Source organism: Heterodontus francisci, chromosome 30 (assembly GCF_036365525.1).
Source record: "Heterodontus francisci isolate sHetFra1 chromosome 30, sHetFra1.hap1, whole genome shotgun sequence".
NCBI lineage: Eukaryota > Metazoa > Chordata > Chondrichthyes > Heterodontiformes > Heterodontidae > Heterodontus > Heterodontus francisci.
Genome location: NC_090400.1, coordinates 60,446,030 through 60,467,742, shown reverse-complemented (window position 1 = coordinate 60,467,742; position 21,713 = coordinate 60,446,030). Strand labels below are relative to the sequence as shown.

Sequence of the window (21,713 nt, the reverse complement as noted above, 5' to 3'; positions counted from 1 at the left end):
CCTCCGCCACTGCAGCACTCCCTCAGTACTGACCCTCCGACAGTGCGGCACTCCCTCAGTACTGACCCTCCGACACTGCGGCACTCCCTCAGTACTAACCCTCAGTGCGGCACTCCCTCAGTACTGACCCTCCGACAGTACAGCACTCCCTCAGTACTGACCCTCCGACAGTACAGCACTCCCTCAGTACTGACCCTCTGACAGTGCGGCACTCCCTTAGTACTGACCCTCTGACAGTGCAGCACTCCCTTAGTACCGAACCTCCGACAGTGCGGCACTCCCTCAGTACTGACCCTCCGACAGTACAGCACTCCCTCAGTACTGACCCTCCGACAGTGTGGCACTCCCTCAGTACTGACCCTCCGCCACTGCAGCACTCCCTCAGTACTGACCCTCCGACAGTGCGGCACTCCCTCAGTGCTGACCCTCCGACAGTACGGCACTCCCTCAGTACTGACCCTCCGACAGTACAGCAGTCCCTCAGTACTGACCCTCCGACAGTGCAGCACTCCCTCAGTACTGACCCTCCGTCAGTGCGGCACTCCCTCAGTACTGACCCTCCGACAGTACAGCACTCCCTCAGTACTGACCCTCCGACAGTGCGGCACTCCCTCAGTACTGACCCTCCGACACTGCGGCACTCCCTCAGTACTGACCCTCTGACAGTGCGGCACTCCCTCAGTACTGACCCTCCGACAGTACAGCACTCCCTCAGTACTGACCCTCCGACAGTACAGCACTCCCTCAGTACTGACCCTCCGACAGTGCAGCACTTCCTCAGTACTGACCCTCCGACAGTGCGGCACTCCCTCATTACTGACCCTCCGACATTGCAGCACTCCCTCAGTACTGACCCTCTGACAGTGCGGCACTCCCTTAGTACTGACCCTCTGACAGTGCAGCACTTCCTTAGTACCGAACCTCCGACAGTGCGGCACTCCCTCAGTACTGACCCTCCGACACTGCAGCACTCCCTCAGTACTGACCCTCTGACAGTGCAGCACGCCCTCAGTACTGACCCTCCGACACTGCAGCACTCCCTCAGTACTGACCCTCCGACACTGCAGCACTCCCTCAGTACTGACCCTCCGACAGTGCAGCACTCCCTCAGTACTGACCCTCCTCCCTCAGTACTGACTCTCTGACAGTGCAGCACTCCCTCAGTACTGACCCTCTGACAGTGCAGCACTCCCTCAGTACTGACCCTCTGAGTGCAGCACTCCCTCAGTACTGACCCTCTGACAGTGCAGCACTCCCTCAGTACTGACCCTCCGACAGTGCAGCACTCCCTCAGTACTGACCCTCCGACAGTGCAGCACTCCCTCAGTACTGACCCTCCTCCCTCAGTACTGACTCTCTGACAGTGCAGCACTCCCTCAGTACTGACCCTCTGACAGTGCAGCACTCCCTCAGTACTGACCCTCCGACAGTGCAGCACTCCCTCAGTACTGACCCTCCACCCTCAGTACTGACCCTCTGACAGTGCAGCACTCCCTCAGTACTGACCCTCTGACAGTGCAGCACTCCCTCAGTACTGACCCTCCGACAGTGCAGCACTCCCTCAGTACTGACCCTCTGACAGTGCAGCACTCCCTCAGTACTGACCCTCTGACAGTGCAGCACTCCCTCAGTACTGACCCTCCGACAGTGCAGCACTCCCTCAGTACTGACCCTCTGACAGTGCAGCACTCCCTCAGTACTGACCCTCTGACAGTGCAGCACCCCCTCAGTACTGACCCTCTGACAGTGCAGCACTCCCTCAGTACTGACCCTCTGACAGTGCAGCACTCCCTCAGTACTGACCCTCTGACAGTGCAGCACTCCCTCAGTACTGACCCTCTGACAGTGCAGCGCTCCCGTTGTACTGCACTGGTGTTTACCTAGATTTTGTGCTCAAGTCTCTTAGTGGAACTTGAACCCACAAATGTTTGATTCAGAGGCCAGACTGACACCCACTTGAGGCACAACTGACAGTTAATCTATCTTTAATGTTTCTGGCATCAGACTTCTACCAACCAAGCTAAACTGCCAGGACATGTTGTAAGTCTCAAGCAGTGAGAATCCAAGTGCAGCTTCCTCACTCATTTGCTGATTTCCAGGGACCAGAATGTTAATCTGTAGCTTTGTGGCCCATTAAAACAACTGCTCACCATTGTGACATTAACATTCGTCCAATCCCATCCTTTAACAGGTGTCAATTTAGATGTAGCCATCTGGATGTCCTGAGAATTGCAGCTTTAAGTAACAGATAATATTACTGTTCTATCTGCTACGTGGAATTAATCACCACTCGTTGTCCACTCCTCCGGCTATTTTCTGGAATTACTGACAAATTATCTGCCTGACTCAGAATACTACATTCCTGCTGCACTTAACAACCGACACATGCAGTCCCAGCACACCTCAAAGTGACACGTCTCTTACACATATGATAGATCACAATTAGTGCTGTCGTACTTCAGAATTAAACAAGTTAGGCGTGGAGGATGATTCTGTAAGCAGGCTGCAGTAAAGCTTTATGAGCAGCAGGTCTTGTTCAGTTACCACACTGAATCAATGGCCTGACAAAGATTCTGACCATTTGTAGCAAACAAATCCAACTAGAGTTGAAAAGAGGTCCACAGCCAGACAACCATCCCCAGGAAAGGAACAAACCCTTAGTTAGTCTTCCTTCTGGTTTGAAAAGTGCTTCATGGGAGAGTGAAATTCCAGCTTGGCCCTTGGCTCTTCTTCATCTGTTACCCTGGATGTGCAGCTAAATCTGGGGCTTGTACCTATTGGTTTGGAGGCTCCAGAGGTGAGCTGATGCTGTTGTGAATGTTTTTAACACTGGCACCCAAATTCACTTTGAGCAGCAGAAAATCTTCTAGATTTTCCCAAGATCTGTATCATGTTAACAACAACAACTATAGCACAAAGGAAATGAGAGAACGTGTTTAGAGAAACCTCTTTACCCAGAAGTGTTGTGAATGTGGAACTCGGAGGGTCAAATAGCATAGATGCATTGAGGGGAAGTGAGGTAAGTACATGAGGGAGAAAGGATATGCTAATAGGGTGAGATGAAGTAGGGTGGGAGGAGGCTCACATGGAGCATAAACTCCAGTACGGAGCTGTTGGCCGAATGGCCTGTTTCGGTGCTGTAAATTCTATGTAAAGCACTGTTAACGTACTAACACATCCCAAGATGCTTCACAGGAGCAATTATCAAACAAAATTTGACACTGAACCGCATAAGGAGATATTAGGTCAGATGACCAAAAGCTTGACCAAAGAGGTAGGTTTTAAGGAGGGTCTTAAAGGAAGAGAGAGAGGCGGAGAGGTTTAGGGAGGGAATTCCAGAGCTTAGGACCAAAGCAGCTGAAGGTCCAGTCACCAATGGTGGAGCAATTAAAATTGGAGATGCACAAGTAACCAGAAGTGGAGGAACGCAGCTATCTGAGAGGGTTGAGACTGGAGATTACAGAGATAGGGAGAGGCGAGGCCATGGAGGGATTTGAAAACAAGGATGAGAATTTAAATCGAGGTGTTGCTTAACTGGGAGCCAATAGAGGTCAGTGAGCACAGGGTGATGGGGGAACAAGAAAATGAACAATATTTAGTGATTGCTTTAATATGGGAAAAAAATTAATTTGAATTGACACTATCCCTTTCAACATGACGACCTACTGCAGCCCCTATTTCTTATGTTCTCTAGTGTGGAGCCCAAAACAAAATACTCCAATTGTAGTATTATTAAATATAAATAGTGTGTCACCTCGAGAAATGTAAAGAATTTGTTATTTATACAATGGTAGTTTCATAGGCTGAATGTAGCTAGTAGATTGTAAAATATAATACATACATGACACTGATTGACATTAATCCACCAAAGCACTTGATTATTATAATCACAAACGCAAACTCGATCTTCAATCCTATACATTGTTTACACACTCAAAGCACCCCCCCCTCCCCCACACTGCCCCCTCCCCCACCCCCTCCCCACACTGCCCCCTCCCCCTCCCCCACCCCCTCCCCACACTGCCCCCTCCCCCTCCCCCTCCCCCACCCCCTCCCCACACTGCCCCCTCCCCCACCCCCACCCCCTCCCCCACACTGCCCCCTCCCCCTCCCCCTCCCCCACCCCCTCCCCACACTGCCCCCTCCGCCTCCCCCTCCCCCACACTGCCCCCTCCCCCACCCCCTCCCCACACTGCCCCCTCCCCCTCCCCCACCCCCTCCCCACACTGCCCCCTCCGCCTCCCCCTCCCCCACACTGCCTCCTCCCCCTCCCCCTCCCCCACCACCTCCCCACACTGCCCCCTCCCCACATTGCCCCCTCCCCCTCCCCCACACTGTCCCCTCCCCTACCCCTCCCCCACACTGCCCCACCCCCCTCCCCACCCCCACACTGCCCCTCCCCACCCCTTCCCCACCCCCTCACTGCCCCCTCCCCATCCCTCCCCCTCCCCACACTGCCCCCTCCCCACCCCCACACTGCCCCTCCCCTCCCCCACCCCCTCCCCCCCCCTGCCCCTCCCCACACTGCCCCCTCCCCACCCCCACCCTGCCCCCTCCCCCTCCCCACACTGCCCCGTCTTCCACCCCCACACTGCCCCCTCCCCACCCCCACACTACCCCCTCCCCACCCCCCCCCACACTACCCCCTCCTCACCCCTTCCCCCACTCCCACACTTACCCCTCCCCACCCCACCCCCACACTGCCCCCTCCCCACCCCGTCCCCACCCCCTCCCCACCCCCACACTGCCCCCTCCCCACCCCCAACCACACCCCCACACTGCCCCATTCCCCCACCCCCTCCCCACGACATAGAGGCACAGAAGGAGGCCATTCAGCCCATCGAATAGCGTGAAGATAGCCTCTGGGCTGGTACCGGAGGATGACCATCTCCCATTGAACTGTATTCCACCAGCAGTTAGAGTCCTCAGCAAAGGAGAGGTGGAAACTGGTGAAATAAAGATTCTGTCCTTTCTCATTCCAGACAGCACCAGACGGCTGGAAGAACTCAGTTCGACACAACCTGTCTCTGAATAAGTGCTTTGAGAAAGTAGAGAACAAGTCTGGTGCAACTTCCAGAAAAGGGTGTTTGTGGACCCTGAATCCCACCAAGATCCAGAAGATGCAGGAGGAGCTGCAGAAGTGGAGGAGGAAAGATCCTGCGGCTGTGAGGAAGAGCATGGCCAAGCCAGGCAAGTGGGAAAGGCAACTAAGAGGCAGCCATCTGCACTGGTCTATGTAATAAACTCTGCAGCATGTTGCCAGCCTGATTTATTAATAGTGTGGGTTAACTCAGCAAACATCTGTTTGCTGCCATGGTTAAACTGATTAAAAAAGAACAGTTGCTGCCTTCCCTGCTGACCCTTTCCAGTATTTTGTGTCTTTATTTCAGATTTCCAGCATCAGCAGTATTTTACTTTTTTTGAAGAACGTCTCATATTCTGTCCCTTGGATTCCATCCCCAAACCTCTCAATCTCTCTTTTCTCCTTTAAGACTCAGCTGAACACTTACCCCTTTGACCAAGCTTTTGGTCAGCTTTCCTGATATGTCATTATCCGGATAGGTGTCAAATTGTGTCCAGTTATGTTCCTGTGAAGTGCATTGGGTGTTTTATTATGTTAAAGGCACTCGATAAATTCAAGTTATTGTTGTAATGCAGCTTCGCCACCTGTGATTACATTAAATCTCTATAGTGCCTTTCACAACGTCAGCATGACCCAAAGGGCTTTATAACCAATGAAGTATTGTAGTAAGTGTTGTAAAGTAGGAAATGTGGCAGCCAATATGGTGGGTAACTGGTCACTGGGCCCTGTGAGAGTGAATCAGAGTGACCGGTGAGTAACTGGGCCCTGTCAGAGTGACTCAGAGTGACCGGTGAGTAACTGGGCACTGTGAGAGTGACTCAGAGTGACCAGTGAGTAACTGGGCACTGTGAGAGTGATTCAGAGTGACCAGTGAGTAACCGGGTACTGTGAGAGTGATTCAGAGTGACCAGTGAGTAACCGGGTACTGTGAGAGTGCTTCAAAATGACCAGTGAGTAACCGGGCACTGTGAGAGTGATTCAGAGTGACCAGCGAGTAACTGGGCCCTGTGAGAGTGAATCAGAGTGACCGGTGAGTAACTGGGCCCTGTCAGAGTGACTCAGAGTGACCAGTGAGTAACTGGGCACTGTGAGAGTGACTCAGAGTGACCAGTCAGTAACTGGGCACTGTGAGAGTGATTCAGAGTGACCAGTGAGTAACCGGGTACTGTGAGAGTGCTTCAAAATGACCAGTGAGTAACCGGGCACTGTGAGAGTGATTCAGAGTGACCAGCGAGTAACTGGGCACTGTGAGAGTGATTCGGAGTGGCCAGTGAGTAACCGGGCACTGTGAGAGTGATTCAGAGTGACCAGTGAGTAACCGGGCACTGTGAGAGTGATTCAGAGTGACCAGTGAGTAAATGGGCACTGTGAGAGTGATTCAGAGTGACCAGTGAGTAACCGGGCACTGTGAGAGTGATTCAGAGTGACCAGTGAGTAACCGGGCACTGTGAGAGTGATTCAGAGTGACCAGTGAGTAAACAGGCACTGTGAGACTGATTCAGAATGACCAGCGTGTAACCGGGCACAGTGAGAGTGATTCAGAATGACCAGCGTGTAACCGGGCACTGTGAGAGTGATTCAGAGTGACCAGTGAGTAACCGGGCACTGTGAGACTGATTCAGAATGACCAGCATGTAACCGGGCACTGTGAGAGTGATTCAGAGTGACCAGTGAGTAACCGGGCACTGTGAGACTGATTCAGAATGACCAGCGAGTAACCGGGCACTGTGAGACTGATTCAGAATGACCAGCGAGTAACCGGGCACTGTGAGAGTGATTTTCATTGCAGCAGCTTATTCGGGAGCAGAGAGTGCGAGCGAGTGATCAGCTGGGAACGTCAGTTTCAAAGTAAACTTAATTTCCTTTTGTTTTCGTGGAGACCAGGGGGCTGCTGGGGAAGTAAAACCCTATAAATTTGGGCCGTTTCTGAACCCGAGAAACTACACAGGTAGTGTCTCCCACCCGCCCTCCTCCTCTAACCAAAATAAAGGACTCGGTGGTGTGTAGATAAGGTAAGGCTTTTTCTATTTCTCTTTTTTTTTATCGTGTGATTGGTAAAAACTTTTCGTTCCTTTTTCATTTAACTAAGTTAAGCTTAAGATTAAAAATGGCAGGAGATCTCAGACCCGTGTTATGCTCCTCTTTCTCAATGTGGGAGCTCAGGGACACGGCTGATGTCCCTGACTCCTTCACGTGCAGGAAGTGTGTTCAGCTGCAGCTCTTGTTAGACCGCATGATGGCTCTGGAGCTGCAGATGGACTCACTTTGGAGCATGCGCGATGCTGAGGAGGTCGTGGATAGCACGTTTAGCGAATTGGTCACACCGCAGATTAGGATTGCTGAGGGAGAAAGGGAATGGGTGACCAAAAGGCAGAGAAAGAGCAGGAAGGCAGCGCAGGTGTCCCCTGCGGTCATCTCCCTCCACAACAGGTATACCGTTTTGGATCCTGTTGAGGGAGATGGCTCACCAGGGGAAGGCAGCAGTAGCCAGGTTCATGGCACCGTGGCTGGCTCTGCTGTTCGGAAGGGCGGGAAAAAGAGTGGAAGAGCTATAGTCATCGGGGATTCGATTGTAAGGGGAGTAGATAGGCGGTTCTGTGGTCGAAAACGAGACTCCCGAATGGTATGTTGCCTCCCAGGTGCACAGGTCAGGGATGTCTCAGATCGGCTGCAGAACATTCTGAAGGGGGAGGGTGAACAGCCAGTTGTCGTTGTGCACATAGGCACCAATGATATAGGTAAAAAACGGGATGAGGTCCTACAAGCAGAATTTAGGGAGTTAGGAGCCAAGTTAAAAAGTAGGACCTCAGAGGTAGTAATCTCAGGATTGCTACCAGTGCCACGTGATAGTCAGAGTAAAAATGAAAGAATAGTCAGGATGAATGCGTGGCTTGAGAGATGGTGCAGGAGGGAGGGGTTCAGATTTTTGGGACATTGGGACCGGTTCTGGGGGAGGTGGGACTATTACAAATTGGACGGTCTACACCTGGGCCGGACTGGAACCAATGTCCTTGGGGGTGCTTTTGCTAACGCTGTTGGGGAGGGTTTAAACTAATGTGGCAGGGGGATGGGAACCAAATGAGGAGGTCAGTGGACAGTAAGGAGGTAGTAACTAAAGCCTGTAAGGAACTAGATAATGAAGTCAGCGTGACTAAGGGAAAGAGTAGGCAGGGAGCAGATGATGAACGCAAAGGGACTGGTGGTCTGAGGTGCATTTGTTTTAATGCAAGAAGTGTAGTAGGTAAGGCAGATGAACTTAGGGCTTGGATTAGTACCTGGGAGTATGATGTTATTGCTATTACTGAGACTTGGTTGAGGGAAGGGCATGATTGGCAACTAAATATCCCAGGATATCGATGCTTCAGGCGGGATAGAGAGGGAGGTAAAAGGGGTGGAGGAGTTGCATTACTGGTCAAAGAGGATATCACAGCTGTGCTGAAGGAGGGCACTATGGAGGACTCGAGCAGTGAGGCAATATGGGCAGAACTCAGAAATAGGAAGGGTGCGGTAACAATGTTGGGGCTGTACTACAGGCCTCCCAACAGCGAGCGTGAGATAGAGGTACAAATATGTAAACAGATTATGGAAAGATGTAGGAGCAACAGGGTGGTGGTGATAGGAGATTTTAATTTTCCCAACATTGACTGAGATTCACTTAGTGTTAGAGGTCTAGATGGAGCAGAATTTGTCAGGAGCATCCAGGAGGGTTTTCTAGAGCAGTATGTAAATAGTCCAACTCGGGAAGGGGCCATACTGGACCTGGTGTTGGGGAATGAGCCCGGCCAGGTTGTTGAAGTTTCAGTAGGGGACTACTTTGGGAATAGTGATCACAATTCCGTAAGCTTTAAAATACTCATGGACAAAGACGAGAGTGGTCCTAAAGGAAGAGTGCTAAATTGGGGGAAGGCCAACTATACCAAAATTCGGCAGGAGCTGGGGAATGTAGATTGGGAGCAGCTGTTTGAAGGTAAATCCACATGTGCTTTGTGGGAGGCTTTTAAAGAGAGGTTGATTAGCGTGCAGGAGAGACATGTTCCTGTGAAAATGAGGGATAGAAATGGCAAGATTAGGGAACCATGGATGACAGGTGAAATTGTGAGACTAGCTAAGAGGAAAAAGGAAGCATACATAAGGTCTAGGCGGCTGAAGAAAGACGAAGCTTTGAAAGAATATCGGGAATGTAGGACCAATCTGAAAAGAGGAATTAAGAGGGCTAAAAGGGGTCATGAAATATCTTTAGCAAACAGGGTTAAGGAAAATCCCAAAGCCTTTTATTCATATATAAGGAGCAAGAGGGTAACTAGAGAAAGGATTGGCCCACTCAAGGACAAAGGAGGAAAGTTATGCGTGGAGTCAGAGAAAATGGGTGAGATTCTAAACGAGTACTTTGCATCGGTATTCACCGAGGAGAGGGACATGACAGATATTGAGGTTAAGGATAGATGTTTGATTACTCTAGGTCAAGTCGGCATAAGGAGGGAGGAAGTGTTGGGTATTCTAAAAGGCATTAAGGTGGACAAGTCCCCAGGTCCAGATGGGATCTATCCCAGGTTAATGAGGGAAGCGAGAGAGGAAATAGCTGGGGCCTTAACAGATATTTTTGCAGCATCCTTAAACACGGGTGAGGTGCCGGAGGACTGGAGAATTGTTAATGTTGTCCCCTTGTTTAAGAAGGGTAGCAGGGATAATCCAGGTAATTATAGACCGGTGAGCCTGACGTCAGTGGTAGTGAAGCTGCTGGAGAAGATACTGAGGGATAGGATCTATTCCCATCTGGAAGAAAATGGGCTCATCAGTGATAGGCAACATGGTTTTGTGCAGGGAAGGTCATGTCTTACCAACTTAATAGAATTCTTTGAGGAAGTCACAAAGTTGATTGATGAGGGAAGGGCTGTAGATGTCATATACATGGACTTCAGTAAGGCGTTTGATAAGGTTCCCCATGGTAGGCTGATGAAGAAAGTGAATGTGCATGGGGTCCAGGGTGCACTAGCTAGATGGAAAAAGAACTGGCTGGGCAACAGGAGACAGAGAGTAGCAGTGGAAGGGAGTTTCTCAAAATGGAGACGTGTGACCAGTGGTGTTCCACAGGGATCTGTGCTGGGACCACTGTTGTTTATGATATACATAAATGATTTGGAGGAAAATATAGGTGGTCTGATTAGCAAGTTTGTAGACGACACTAAGATTGGTGGAGTAGCAGATAGTGAAGGGGACTGTCAGAGAATACAGCAGAATATAGATAGATTGGAGAGTTGGGCAGAGAAATGGCAGATGGAGTTCAATCAGGGCAAATGCGAGGTGATGCATTTTGGAAGATCCAATTCAAGAGTGAACTATACAGTAAATGTAAAAGTCCTGGGGAAAATTGATGTACAGAGAGATTTGGGTGTTCAGGTCCATTGTTCCCTGAAGGTGGCAACGCAGGTCAATAGAGTGGTCAAGAAGGCATACGGCATGCTTTCCTTCATCGGATGGGGTATTGAGTACAAGAGTTGGCAGGTCATGTTACAATTGTATAAGACTTTGGTTCGGCCACATTTGGAATACTGCGTGCAGTTCTGGTCGCCACATTACCAAAAGGATGTAGATGCTTTGGAGAGGGTGCAGAGGAGGTTCACCAGGATGTTGCCTGGTATGGAGGGCGCTAGCTATGAAGAGAGGTTGAGTAGATTAGGATTATTTTCATTAGAAAGACGGAGGTTGAGGGGGGACCTGATTGAGGTGTATAAAATCATGAGAGGTATAGACAGGGTGGATAGCAAGAAGCTTTTTCCCAGAGTGGGGGATTCAATTACTCGGGGTCACGAGTTCAAAGTGAGAGGGGAAAAATTTAGGGGGGATATGCGTGGAAAGTTCTTTACGCAGAGGGTGGTGGGTGCCTGGAACGCATTGCCAGCGGAGGTGGTAGACGCGGGCACGATAACGTCTTTTAAGATATATCTAGACAGATACATGAATGGGCAGGAAGTAAAGAGATACAGACCTTTAGAAAATAGGCGACAGGTTTAGATAGAGGATCTGGATCGGCGCAGGCTTGGAGGGCCGAAGGGCCTGTTCCTGTGCTGTAATTTTCTTTGTTCTTTGTTCTTTGAGTGACCAGTGAGTAACCGGGCACAGTGAGAGTGATTCAAAATGACCAGTGAGTAACTGGGCACTGTGAGAGTGATTCAGAATGACCAGTGAGTAACTGGGCACTGTGAGAGTGATTCAGAATGACCAGTGAGTAACTGGGCACTGTGAGCGTGATTCAGAATGACCAGTGAGTAACCGGGCACTGTGAGAGTGATTCAAAATGACCAGTGAGTAACCAGGCACTGTGAGAGTGATTCAGAGTGACCAGTGAGTAACTGGGCACTGTGAGCGTGATTCAGAATGACCAGTGAGTAACCGGGCACTGTGAGAGTGATTCAAAATGACCAGTGAGTAACCGGGCACTGTGAGAGTGACTCAGAGTGACCAGTGAGTAACCGGGCACTGTGAGAGTGACTCAGAGTGGCCAGTGAGTTACCGGGCACTGTGAGAGTGATTCAGAATGACCAGTGAGTAACCAGGCACTGTGAGAGTGATTCAAAATGACCAGTGAGTAACCAGGCACTGTGAGAGTGATTCAGAGTGACCAGCGAGTAACCGGGCACTGTGAGAGTGATTCAGAGTAACCAGTGAGTAACCGGGCACAGTGAGAGTGATTCAGAATGACCATTGAGTAACCGGGCACTGTGAGAGTGATTCACAGTGACCAGTGATTAACCGGGCACTGTGAGAGTGATTCACAGTGGCCAGTGAGTTACCGGGCACTGTGAGAGTGACTCAGAGTGGCCAGTGAGTTACCGGGCACTGTGAGAGTGATTCAGAATGACCAGTGAGTAACTGGGCACTGAGAGTGATTCAGAATGACCAGTGATTAACTGGGCACTGTGAGAGTGGTTCAGAGTGACCAGTGAGTAACTGGGCACTGTGAGAGTGACTCAGAGTGACCAGTGAGTAACCGGGCACTGTGAGAGTGATTCAGAATGACCAGTGAGCAACTGGGCACTGTGAGAGTGATTGAGCGTGACCAGTGAGTAACTGGGCACTGTGAGAGTGATTCAGAATGACCAGTGAGCAACTGGGCACTGTGAGAGTGATTGAGCGTGACCAGTGAGTAACCGGGCACTGTGAGAGTGACTCAGAATGACCAGTGAGTAACTGGGCACTGTGAGAGTGATTCAGAATGACCAGTGAGTAACTGGGCACTGTGAGAGTGATTCAGAATGACCAGTGAGTAACTGGGCACTGTGAGAGTGGTTCAGAGTGACCAGTGAGTAACCGGGCACTGTGAGAGTGACTCAGAGTGGCCAGTGAGTTACTGGGCACTGTGAGAGTGGTTCAGAGTGACCAGTGAGTAACTGGGCACTGTGAGAGTGATTGAGCGTGACCAGTGAGTAACTGGGCACTGTGAGAGTGATTGAGCGTGACCAGTGAGTAACTGGGCACTGTGAGAGTGGTTCAGAGTGACCAGTGAGTAACTGGGCACTGTGAGAGTGATTGAGCGTGACCAGTGAGTAACTGGGCACTGTGAGAGTGATTCAGAATGACCAGTGAGTAACTGGGCACTGTGGGAGTGGTTCAGAGTGACCAGTGAGTAACTGGGCACTGTGAGAGTGGTTCAGAGTGACCAGTGAGTAACTGGGCACTGTGAGAGTGATTGAGCGTTACCAGTGAGTAACTGGGCACTGTGAGAGTGATTCAGAATGACCAGTGAGTAACTGGGCACTGTGAGAGTGGTTCAGAGTGACCAGTGAGTAACTGGGCACTGTGAGAGTGGTTCAGAGTGACCAGTGAGTAACTGGGCACTGTGAGAGTGGTTCAGAGTGACCAGTGAGTAACTGGGCACTGTGAGAGTGACTCAGAGTGACCAGTGAGTAACCGGGCACTGTGAGAGTGATTCAGAATGACCAGTGAGTAACTGGGCACTGTGAGAGTGATTCAGAGTGACCAGTGAGTCACCGGGCACTGTGAGAGTGATTCAGAATGACCAGTGAGTAACTGGGCACTGTGAGAGTGATTGAGCGTGACCAATGAGTAACCGGGCACTGTGAGAGTGATTCAGGGTGACCAGTGTGTAACCGGGCACTGTGAGAGTGATTCAGAATGACCAGTGAGTAACCGGGCACAGTGAGAGTGACTCAGAATGACCAGTGAGTAACCGGGCACAGTGAGAGTGATTTAGAATGACCAGTGAGTAACCGGGCACAGTGAGAGTGACTCAGAATGACCAGCGAGTAACCGGGCACAGTGAGAGTGATTCAGAATGACCAGTGAGTAACCGGGCACTGTGAGAGTGACTCAGAATGACCAGCGAGTAACCGGGCACAGTGAGAGTGACTCAGAATGACCAACGAGTAACCGGGCACTGTGAGAGTGATTCAGAATGACCAGTGAGTAACCGGGCACTGTGAGAGTGATTCAGAATGACCAGTGAGTAACCGGGCACAGTGAGAGTGACTCAGAATGACCAACGAGTAACCGGGCACTGTGAGAGTGATTCAGAATGACCAGTGAGTAACCGGGCACAGTGAGAGTGATTCACAGTGACCAGTGATTAACCGGGCACTGTGAGAGTGATTCACAGTGGCCAGTGAGTTACCGGGCACTGTGAGAGTGACTCAGAGTGGCCAGTGAGTTACCGGGCACTGTGAGAGTGATTCAGAATGACCAGTGAGTAACTGGGCACTGAGAGTGATTCAGAATGACCAGTGATTAACTGGGCACTGTGAGAGTGGTTCAGAGTGACCAGTGAGTAACTGGGCACTGTGAGAGTGACTCAGAGTGACTAGTGAGTAACTGGGCACTGTGAGAGTGATTCAGAATGACCAGTGAGTAACTGGGCACTGTGAGAGTGATTGAGCGTGACCAGTCAGTAACCGGGCACTGTGAGAGTGACTCAGAATGACCAGTGAGTAACTGGGCACTGTGAGAGTGGTTCAGAGTGACCAGTGCGTAACTGGGCACCGTGAGAGTGATTCAGAATGACCAGTGTGCAACTGGGCACTGTGAGAGTGATTGAGCGTGACCAGTGAGTAACCGGGCACTGTGAGAGTGACTCAGAATGACCAGTGAGTAACTGGGCACTGTGAGAGTGGTTCAGAGTGACCAGTGAATAACCGGGCACTGTGAGAGTGATTCAGAATGACCAGTGAGCAACTGGGCACTGTGAGAGTGATTGAGCGTGACCAGTGAGTAACTGGGCACTGTGAGAGTGATTCAGAATGACCAGTGAGCAACTGGGCACTGTGAGAGTGATTGAGCGTGACCAGTGAGTAACCGGGCACTGTGAGAGTGACTCAGAATGACCAGTGAGTAACTGGGCACTGTGAGAGTGATTCAGAATGACCAGTGAGTAACTGGGCACTGTGAGAGTGATTCAGAATGACCAGTGAGTAACTGGGCACTGTGAGAGTGGTTCAGAGTGACCAGTGAGTAACCGGGCACTGTGAGAGTGACTCAGAGTGACCAGCGAGTAACCGGGCACTGTGAGAGTGATTCAGAGTGACCAGTGAGTAACCGGGCACAGTGAGAGTGATTCAGAATGACCATTGAGTAACCGGGCACTGTGAGAGTGATTCACAGTGACCAGTGATTAACCGGGCACTGTGAGAGTGATTCACAGTGGCCAGTGAGTTACCGGGCACTGTGAGAGTGACTCAGAGTGGCCAGTGAGTTACCGGGCACTGTGAGAGTGATTCAGAATGACCAGTGAGTAACTGGGCACTGAGAGTGATTCAGAATGACCAGTGATTAACTGGGCACTGTGAGAGTGGTTCAGAGTGACCAGTGAGTAACTGGGCACTGTGAGAGTGACTCAGAGTGACCAGTGAGTAACCGGGCACTGTGAGAGTGATTCAGAATGACCAGTGAGCAACTGGGCACTGTGAGAGTGATTGAGCGTGACCAGTGAGTAACTGGACACTGTGAGAGTGATTCAGAATGACCAGTGAGCAACTGGGCACTGTGAGAGTGATTGAGCGTGACCAGTGAGTAACCGGGCACTGTGAGAGTGACTCAGAATGACCAGTGAGTAACTGGGCACTGTGAGAGTGATTCAGAATGACCAGTGAGTAACTGGGCACTGTGAGAGTGATTCAGAATGACCAGTGAGTAACTGGGCACTGTGAGAGTGGTTCAGAGTGACCAGTGAGTAACCGGGCACTGTGAGAGTGACTCAGAGTGGCCAGTGAGTTACTGGGCACTGTGAGAGTAGTTCAGAGTGACCAGTGAGTAACTGGGCACTGTGAGAGTGATTGAGCGTGACCAGTGAGTAACTGGGCACTGTGAGAGTGATTGAGCGTGACCAGTGAGTAACTGGGCACTGTGAGAGTGGTTCAGAGTGACCAGTGAGTAACTGGGCACTGTGAGAGTGATTGAGCGTTACCAGTGAGTAACTGGGCACTGTGAGAGTGATTCAGAATGACCAGTGAGTAACTGGGCACTGTGAGAGTGGTTCAGAGTGACCAGTGAGTAACTGGGCACTGTGAGAGTGGTTCAGAGTGACCAGTGAGTAACTGGGCACTGTGAGAGTGGTTCAGAGTGACCAGTGAGTAACTGGGCACTGTGAGAGTGACTCAGAGTGACCAGTGAGTAACCGGGCACTGTGAGAGTGATTCAGAATGACCAGTGAGTAACTGGGCACTGTGAGAGTGATTCAGAGTGACCAGTGAGTCACCGGGCACTGTGAGAGTGATTCAGAATGACCAGTGAGTAACTGGGCACTGTGAGAGTGATTGAGCGTGACCAATGAGTAACCGGGCACTGTGAGAGTGATTCAGGGTGACCAGTGTGTAACCGGGCACTGTGAGAGTGATTCAGAATGACCAGTGAGTAACCGGGCACAGTGAGAGTGACTCAGAATGACCAGTGAGTAACCGGGCACAGTGAGAGTGATTTAGAATGACCAGTGAGTAACCGGGCACAGTGAGAGTGACTCAGAATGACCAGCGAGTAACCGGGCACAGTGAGAGTGATTCAGAATGACCAGTGAGTAACCGGGCACTGTGAGAGTGACTCAGAATGACCAGCGAGTAACCGGGCACAGTGAGAGTGACTCAGAATGACCAACGAGTAACCGGGCACTGTGAGAGTGATTCAGAATGACCAGTGAGTAACCGGGCACTGTGAGAGTGATTCAGAATGACCAGTGAGTAACCGGGCACAGTGAGAGTGACTCAGAATGACCAACGAGTAACCGGGCACTGTGAGAGTGATTCAGAATGACCAGTGAGTAACCGGGCACAGTGAGAGTGATTCACAGTGACCAGTGATTAACCGGGCACTGTGAGAGTGATTCACAGTGGCCAGTGAGTTACCGGGCACTGTGAGAGTGACTCAGAGTGGCCAGTGAGTTACCGGGCACTGTGAGAGTGATTCAGAATGACCAGTGAGTAACTGGGCACTGAGAGTGATTCAGAATGACCAGTGATTAACTGGGCACTGTGAGAGTGGTTCAGAGTGACCAGTGAGTAACTGGGCACTGTGAGAGTGACTCAGAGTGACTAGTGAGTAACTGGGCACTGTGAGAGTGATTCAGAATGACCAGTGAGTAACTGGGCACTGTGAGAGTGATTGAGCGTGACCAGTCAGTAACCGGGCACTGTGAGAGTGACTCAGAATGACCAGTGAGTAACTGGGCACTGTGAGAGTGGTTCAGAGTGACCAGTGCGTAACTGGGCACCGTGAGAGTGATTCAGAATGACCAGTGTGCAACTGGGCACTGTGAGAGTGATTGAGCGTGACCAGTGAGTAACCGGGCACTGTGAGAGTGACTCAGAATGACCAGTGAGTAACTGGGCACTGTGAGAGTGGTTCAGAGTGACCAGTGAGTAACCGGGCACTGTGAGAGTGATTCAGAATGACCAGTGAGCAACTGGGCACTGTGAGAGTGATTGAGCGTGACCAGTGAGTAACTGGGCACTGTGAGAGTGATTCAGAATGACCAGTGAGCAACTGGGCACTGTGAGAGTGATTGAGCGTGACCAGTGAGTAACCGGGCACTGTGAGAGTGACTCAGAATGACCAGTGAGTAACTGGGCACTGTGAGAGTGATTCAGAATGACCAGTGAGTAACTGGGCACTGTGAGAGTGATTCAGAATGACCAGTGAGTAACTGGGCACTGTGAGAGTGGTTCAGAGTGACCAGTGAGTAACCGGGCACTGTGAGAGTGACTCAGAGTGGCCAGTGAGTTACTGGGCACTGTGAGAGTGGTTCAGAGTGACCAGTGAGTAACTGGGCACTGTGAGAGTGATTGAGCGTGACCAGTGAGTAACTGGGCACTGTGAGAGTGATTGAGCGTGACCAGTGAGTAACTGGGCACTGTGAGAGTGGTTCAGAGTGACCAGTGAGTAACTGGGCACTGTGAGAGTGATTGAGCGTGACCAGTGAGTAACTGGGCACTGTGAGAGTGATTCAGAATGACCAGTGAGTAACTGGGCACTGTGGGAGTGGTTCAGAGTGACCAGTGAGTAACTGGGCACTGTGAGAGTGGTTCAGAGTGACCAGTGAGTAACTGGGCACTGTGAGAGTGATTGAGCGTTACCAGTGAGTAACTGGGCACTGTGAGAGTGATTCAGAATGACCAGTGAGTAACTGGGCACTGTGAGAGTGGTTCAGAGTGACCAGTGAGTAACTGGGCACTGTGAGAGTGGTTCAGAGTGACCAGTGAGTAACTGGGCACTGTGAGAGTGGTTCAGAGTGACCAGTGAGTAACTGGGCACTGTGAGAGTGACTCAGAGTGACCAGTGAGTAACTGGGCACTGTGAGAGTGATTCAGAATGACCAGTGAGTAACTGGGCACTGTGAGAGTGATTCAGAGTGACCAGTGAGTCACCGGGCACTGTGAGAGTGATTCAGAATGACCAGTGAGTAACTGGGCACTGTGAGAGTGATTGAGCGTGACCAATGAGTAACCGGGCACTGTGAGAGTGATTCAGGGTGACCAGTGTGTAACCGGGCACTGTGAGAGTGATTCAGAATGACCAGTGAGTAACCGGGCACAGTGAGAGTGACTCAGAATGACCAGTGAGTAACCGGGCACAGTGAGAGTGATTTAGAATGACCAGTGAGTAACCGGGCACAGTGAGAGTTACTCAGAATGACCAGCGAGTAACCGGGCACAGTGAGAGTGATTCAGAATGACCAGTGAGTAACCGGGCACTGTGAGAGTGACTCAGAATGACCAGCGAGTAACCGGGCACAGTGAGAGTGACTCAGAATGACCAACGAGTAACCGGGCACTGTGAGAGTGATTCAGAATGACCAGTGAGTAACCGGGCACTGTGAGAGTGATTCAGAATGACCAGTGAGTAACCGGGCACAGTGAGAGTGACTCAGAATGACCAGTGAGTAACCGGGCACTGTGAGAGTGACTCAGAATGACCAGCGAGTAACCGGGCACAGTGAGAGTGACTCAGAATGACCAACGAGTAACCGGGCACTGTGAGAGTGATTCAGAATGACCAGTGAGTAACCGGGCACTGTGAGAGTGATTCAGAATGACCAGTGAGTAACCGGGCACAGTGAGAGTGACTCAGAATGACCAACGAGTAACCGGGCACTGTGAGAGTGATTCAGAATGACCAGTGAGTAACCGGGCACAGTGAGAGTGACTCAGAATGACCAACGAGTAACCGGGCACTGTGAGAGTGATTCAGGGTGACCAGTGTGTAACCGGGCACTGTGAGAGTGATTCAGAATGACCAGTGAGTAACCGGGCACTGTGAGAGTGATTCAGGGTGACCAGTGTGTAACCGGGCACTGTGAGAGTGATTCAGAATGACCAGTGAGTAACCGGGCACAGTGAGAGTGACTCAGAATGACCAGTGAGTAACCGGGCACAGTGAGAGTGATTCAGAATGACCAATGAGTAACCGGGCACTGTGAGAGTGATTCAGGGTGATCAGTGGAGCTGCACTGTATATAATAATTCAATTAAATTCAAAGTTATTTTTTACAGATGAACTGGACAGGTTGATCGGAGAAAGACCCGATAAAACAAAGTCCTCAATGATGACATCACCTCTCCATTCACAAATCCCATTATCTCCACGACATGTTCAGGATCAGTCCCATTCCCAATGTCTGGGGCTCATTCCATCTCCATGTGTTCTTGCCCACCCTCTGCTTCCTCCATACAGCGAGGACAGAGTGCAGGTGAACGCTAACCCTGATTGCTCAGATCAGTCAACACCGCGGCCTCAACTGTGTCAACCTCACATGTACAGCCAAACCAGAGCACAGACCAACAATGCTCAAGACTCTCCTCTTCCAGGACAGACACCACCAATTCATGGTATCCCTGACATCAGCAGCCAGCTGCTAATGGACAACTCCGTGGCCATGGATATACACGACATCCTTGTAGAAGGAGAAATCAGCACAGATATCGATGCTCTCAATCCTAGTCTTGTAGACTTCGAACTTCAAGGTAAACCTCTTAACCTCTGTCTAATTATCCCTCTGGATAGTATAAAAAGGTTCCACAGCAGAAATCGTTTCATTACCTTATTACCTGTACAGAGATGTGGACATCAATAGTTTTGGTTTTGAGATTAAGGACAGCCCTCCCTAGATGAATCAGTTGATACTATGTGCTGCTGAGATACACTGACCATATGGGTGCTACATTCAATTCCTGCCCTGATCTGAATGGAGACGACAGTAATGAGTGTTGTCGTTCATTTCAATGGCCCTATGTTAGACCAGAGCTGCTGTTCCTGACTGCTGTCCAGTGAGTATCCTCTGGATACCCAATGTCTCTGATGACACAAGAAGAGTCACTCTTTGGGTGAGTTGGTATCACCAGCAAGATTTGGGGCAGTCAGGAGAGAAGATTCAGAGGGACAAATTATTGGTAGAAGTTTAAGGAAGCACATATAGAAGTTGCACTTTGGAGAGATGTGCTGAGACCTGAGCCCAGTGTAAACACACGGATTGCAATCATGTTTCCAGACGTACTTTCTCATCCTCCTCCTCGTGCTTACTAATTAGTGATGATCTGTCTGTAAATGAGATACAAACTGGTGAAGAAGAGGTTGAGTATCCTCCTATAACCAATATCTCCAAGGGACTTTAGATGTCAGCAGCATTCAGAGCAGAATTGCTATTCTCAGACCCACCTATCACTTCACACCAGCTTATTCAATAACCCTTGAGTTTTGGTGTTATGCTCAGTCACATTTTCTGTAGGAAGTACCATAATATTTTACCTTTCTGTCCCTTGGATTCCCTCCCTAAACCTCTCTTTCGACATACCTTAAAACCTACATCTTTAACCAAGCTTTTGGTCAGCTGTCCTGATGTGTCCTCATCTGGACAGGTGTCAAATTTTGTCCAATTATGTTCCTTTGAAGTGCCTTGGGAACATTTTACTATTTATTTATTTAGTGATACAGCACTGAAACAGGCCCTTCGGCCCACCAAGTCTGTGCTGACCATCAACCACCCATTTATACTAATCCTACATTAATCCCATATTCCTACCACATCCCCACAATTCCCCTACCACCACTAGGGGAAATTTACAATGGCCAATTTACCTATCAACCTGCAAGTCTTTGGCTGTGGGAGGAAACCGGAGCACCTGGAGAAAACCCACGCAGTCACAGGGAGAACTTGCAAACTCCACACAGGCAGTACCCGGAATTGAACCCGGGTCGCTGGAGCTGTGATGCTGCAGTGCTAACCACTGCGCCACTGTTAAAGGCACTCTCTAAATGCAAGTTTTTGTTGTATTGCCGCATCACCGCTTGTGATTACAGGTTGCAAATATCTAAACAGTTCCTATTTCAAAGGTGGATGTAGAGATTTACGATGGAAGTGTATGTAGCTGTAATAATTTTTGATACAATGTTAATATTGCAACTTAATTTTCAGATTACAGAGTTGTAGCTTCACAAAAGTGTGAAGTGCAGAAGGTTTTAGTTTAGACAGGCATCAAGATCGGTGCAGGCTTGGAGGGCCGAATGGCCTGTTCCTGTGCTGTACTGTTCTTTGTTCTTCTTTAAAACAGGAGAACGATAACTGGCTCTAGCTTCATGTAAATGCTTATTTTGCTGTCAAGAGTCTACTCTCACCCTAACACAGTGTTAAACTAGTTAAAATATGCAGAGGAATTGTTACAAGTGCATTAGTGAACTGGCCGATGAAAATTGCTACTCCATGTTTATTATATCAGGGAGAATCCGACAGCTGATAAAACATCATAATCACTTTGGGAATACTGAATTATTCAAGTGACTGGACACACAAACAGTACAGTTACATTCTCTCAGGACTCTATTATTAATATTCAGTGCTGAAACATTAAATCTGTGCATTGAAGATTGAGTTTGAGGTGTTAAATAACATTTGGATCTGTCTCTGCTTCATATTCAGCACAGAAGTCTGTGATTACAGTTTGACCTTAATGGGTTTTTAAAAATTTATACAGCTTGTCCAGCACAGAAAAAGGCCATTTGGCCCAAATGGTCAATTTTTATGCTCCACACGAGCTTTCTTCCAGCCTACTGCATCACACCCCATCAGCATATACCAACATACCAATTAGGAGCAGGAGTAGACCACTCGGCCCATCAAGCCTGCTCCGCCATTCAATAA

At 50.0% G+C, this 21,713-nt stretch overlaps 1 protein-coding gene across 1 annotated transcript in view; it reads left to right on the top strand.

Moving 5' to 3' along the window:
* The window catches only part of LOC137346450 (forkhead box protein N1-like), a 61,005-nt gene that overhangs the window by 27,254 nt on the left and 12,038 nt on the right, over window positions 1-21,713 (top strand). Inside the window, exons 5-6 of the mRNA XM_068009900.1 lie at window positions 4,983-5,190; window positions 19,072-19,542. Of these exons, the coding sequence (XP_067866001.1) occupies window positions 4,983-5,190; window positions 19,072-19,542 (679 nt within the window). The remainder of the gene's footprint in view (window positions 1-4,982; window positions 5,191-19,071; window positions 19,543-21,713) is intronic.